Source organism: Cynoglossus semilaevis, chromosome W, assembly GCF_000523025.1.
Source record: "Cynoglossus semilaevis isolate Cse_v1.0 chromosome W, Cse_v1.0, whole genome shotgun sequence".
In the NCBI taxonomy this organism is placed as follows: Eukaryota; Metazoa; Chordata; class Actinopteri; order Pleuronectiformes; family Cynoglossidae; genus Cynoglossus; species Cynoglossus semilaevis.
The window spans coordinates 5,981,031-5,985,126 of record NC_024327.1 but is presented as its reverse complement, the minus strand read 5'-3'; the positions used below and the strand labels follow the sequence as shown (position 1 = coordinate 5,985,126).

General features: G+C 43.5%; 1 protein-coding gene across 1 annotated transcript in view; it reads right to left on the bottom strand.

Annotated features, from left to right (window-relative positions):
* The window catches only part of LOC112486413 (sarcoplasmic/endoplasmic reticulum calcium ATPase 2), an 8,909-nt gene extending 5,204 nt beyond the window's left edge, over positions 1-3,705 (bottom strand). Inside the window, exons 1-3 of the mRNA XM_025052932.1 lie at positions 3,037-3,705; positions 1,472-1,489; positions 1,314-1,396 (exon numbers count right to left, since the gene is read on the bottom strand). Of these exons, the coding sequence (XP_024908700.1) occupies positions 1,314-1,396; positions 1,472-1,489; positions 3,037-3,154 (219 nt within the window). The 5' untranslated portion in view covers positions 3,155-3,705. The remainder of the gene's footprint in view (positions 1-1,313; positions 1,397-1,471; positions 1,490-3,036) is intronic.
* Between the last annotated feature and the right edge of the window lie 391 nt (positions 3,706-4,096).

Sequence of the window (4,096 nt, the reverse complement as noted above, 5' to 3'; positions counted from 1 at the left end):
CCGGGAGGAGCACTTTCCAGTACCCCTCCCAGTGCCTGCAAGAAGGCCGGGTATTCTACACTGCCATTCGGCCTGTAGGCCGAAACAACAGTGAGACATCTATCCCTGACCCAAAGGCGCAGGGAAGCGGTCCACATCGCTTGTTCAGGCTGAGCCTGGCCGGGTCATGTGAGCAAAGACCCAGCTACCAGGCTCTCGCCTGCGAACCCCAACCTCAGGGCTGGCTCCAGGGTGGGGCCCTTGTGGCGTCAATCTGGGCGACGGGAACTTCTTTGTTGTTGTTGTTTTCTTCGTGCCATGTTTATGAATAGTTGGGCAATAATAGGGATCCCACTCAGATGTGGTGTGGCCATCCAAACCTGCTAAACAGGAGGGGCCATCAGTTTTAAATTCAGGACGATTCTGAAGAGTACGTTTTCTCAAGTTGTAAGCTAATATGTTGCAAGTCCACATTGATTGTGCTCAAACCACGTAATAACACGAACTTTGAAAGCAGGTAGTAGAAAAGATCAACAAGCAAATTGAGCTTTGTTCCTCTGTAAAGTAAGTGGAGGTCAAACAACAGCTTTCAATCAGAGATGAGACGCAAGACAAGCTTCTCAATAGCTTTGTTGGTGGCCATGCTGCCAATGCTGCTGTGTGACTTCTTCAATCAGGTACCTCCCTGCTCAGGACGTATGCTGATGATAGATGACCCAAAAACGGTCAATCACCAAGAGGCGTAGTCTTAAGTCCAGAGCCTATGATGAGAGGGTGATATTACATAGCAGACATTGCCGGCCTTTCAAAATGTCTTGTGTGCGAGCAACTTAACACTAATTCTGCTGTTGTCACCATTCCACAGATGGTCCATAGCCTTCTCAGCTGTGCTTATTAATGTAAGTGTCACCTGAGCTCAGTTACACAAAATGAAGATGTTTACACTTCAGTACCCTGCAGTGAACACAAACACACCTCCTCCCATCCCCCCTGCCAGTCATCACACGGGGCTAATCACGTTCCTTACTGCCACTCTGACCTTGTGTTAACACTTTCTCTGGCTATAGGAAATATATGTACACGAAAGCTACACGTTGTCCTCCTGCTTTTAGATTAGGCACTTTATACATCACTGGTGCGCTTAATCAAATACTAACCAGCTGGTTTAGCATGGACATGACTGACACAAGCAGGTAGGATGCCCACCTGCCAAGTTTTACTAGGTGACTGTAGGAGAAAGCGATAGTTTGCAAGTGCCTGCTGTTAAAATGGCAATAAATCCTGTATTTTTAAACAAGAACATCTCATATCCACAGTCGAGGAAGCATACTTACAAAAGATATACATGCTTCCAACAGAAGAATTCGAACAAGTAAATCTTCAAACTGTTCAAGGACAAGCTCCCATAAAGACTTCCCTGTGGAGAAAGGAGTTGGTTAATAGTAATATGTAACAGTATGACAGCAACCATGTCAGTAATAATACTAATTACCTTCTTCAGCCGGTAACTCTGTTTGTTTTGAGAGGAATGTCAATCCACGATTAAAACAGGAAACACATGCAAGAAAGAAAGGGGGAAGAGAGAGAGAGGGCAGTGAGGTCACGGTCGGTGTGTGTGTGTGTGTGTGTGTGTGTGTGTGTGTGTGTGTGTGTGTGTGTGTGTGTGTGTGTGTGTGTGTGTGTGTGTGAATAGTTATGTAGGCCGATGGATGCATGAGCATCAGTTTAAAGTCATATTCTTCATGTCCTGTGAGGATTCACCATAGATATGTGATCAACTTGGTTCAATATCTTGAACCTTTAGTACTATTGCGTCCACTTCAGTCCAAAATCTGAACATGACACACCATCAAGCTACAACTAACTTGGGTCTATTTTGATCGACCCTTTTGGTCTATCCAAAAGAATTGCAATAACCTTCCACTGTTTCGGTCCTATTAAATCACTGTTACACGAGAGCAGACACAACAGCTCTGAACAGTCTGAAGATGTTTCTTATATTTGGATGAATGAAACCTTGACTCATTAAACAAGCCCAAACTTGTCCTAAAAGCCCCACCTTTAGGCAGTGTAGGAGTTATCACAGAATACCTTAGTGTTAAATGCAAAGGAATAAGGTGTGTTAGTTTATATACATCAGTTTGAAGGATTCCTCAAAGACCTACTGCCCCAGTAGTGTCCCCGGGCTAATAATTAACCTGTCCTGTCTACTCTAAATCATGATGCGTTTGTCAGTTATAACAGAAAAGGACTGCATACTAAATAAACTAAATTCCACTTCTATTTTGTGCAATTGATGCCACTAGTCCTAGTATTTCAGGGTGCTTTAACAAGGGCGTACTTGTTTGTAAAAAAAAAACTACACAAAAACAAAAAAACAGGATAAAGACAATATTTTATCTCGTTATTTTAACGATGAATTGTAATAATTAGCTTGGAAATTATAATTAAAATAGTATTTAAAATTGTTTATCTTTAAAATGTGGCCTCTTGTATTAAAAGTTTGGAAATTCTAACCAATTTAAACGTAACGATATACGTACACACCTGCAGTCTTATTTTCGACGCAGGTTTTAGGGATGTTTGTTACGTTATCCGTCTTGTGCAGCTTTGCTGCGTGGTGAAGAATAAACGGAGCGGAGTTTTATATCAGATGCTCTCTTTATTTTAACGTGAGGATGACCGCTTCATCTGTCATGTTGATCAGAACAGGACTAATACAGGAAGTAATAACACGTTGTCGAAATAGGTCAACACATGTCAAAATAAGAGCGTCAACAAGTCATGTTTAACAATGTTATTGCATATTGTTTTTCTAAAATCGTTTTTCCCCCCTCGTGTCCTCGCGAGTCTCTAGAATGTTCGGTGTGCCTAATGAGATTTGTCCTCACACGTGTGTAAATTAAAACCTGGGAAACCCTCGAGGACACCAATAATGACAGCCATTTCACTACAGGTAACACCGGCCACCATAAAATGACCCGGCTTTGAAATTCCGGAGCTAAAACGTGTCTCATTTACAGCAGTCTTTGTGTGAGAGAATGCGTACAGTTTTACCGTTTAGGCCCCATTTCTCCCTTTGTCGCTTCACCTCGTCCAGTGAAAGTCCCGTGCTCTCGTTGACGCAGAAATAACTGTAAACTTCTTCCACACTCTTCATGTGAGCGTTCTCCATGGCGGACACACAGACGAGTCCGTCGTACCCTGAACAGTTCTGTGTGCTTTTACTGCTGCTTGTACCGGCTACAACTTAAAACTATGTGTATTAATTTTAAAAAGGAGAAACAGCCGAGAATGAGCAACGGAACCTCACACACTGGGCGAGTATAGACAGATACTAACTGCAGTAAAAGCATGCGTCCCTTTCCGTTCAAAAATATCACTGCAGCAGTGAAAAAAAATCCTCTTTCCTGTCTCTCTGTCTGTGTGACTGACTGACTACAGATGACTCAGGGCGCCCTCTTATCTCCGGAAATGGTTGGAGAGAGTGTGTGCGGCAGACTTGGAGACAGCATCAACCCAGGTCAAGTCCTTCTCTGTGCTACCGTCCGCGTACCGTTTCGTGGCTGACCGTGGCGTAAATCCCAGCTACTCCACGCTACTCAGTCAGTGTTAGTGATGGGAAGACCGACTCTTTTTAGTGAGTCGGATCTTTGACTCTCGAACAGTAAAACGAACGAGTCGTGAACGAATCTTGAACGAATAATTTCATTCGTTTTACAGCAGGTGACGCTTTAGCCATATTGTGGGCGTTGTAAAGAAGGCTGCGGTTCTCCGACACTAAATACTGAAGGCAAGATGGTTTGCTTCCGCTGCCAAAGTCTACAATGTTGATCCAACATGGGCTGAGTGAGGGAGAGGGGTATATATACACAGGGAGCACCAGGTGACACAAGTGAGGCTAATTACAGACAGGTGAGTGTGATCAGACAGATCACACTCACTGTCCTCCGGACGTCTAAAAGCCTACCAACTCTCTGGGTTGGGTGGGTGGGATACTGAAACAGAACTGAAAACAAGGCCTATTCAAAAAACCTAAAAAAACTAGGCCCAAGGGAAAAAAAAAACGGAAAAAGAAAAAAAAAATTCCAGGCCCAAGTACCCTAATACTTGGCCT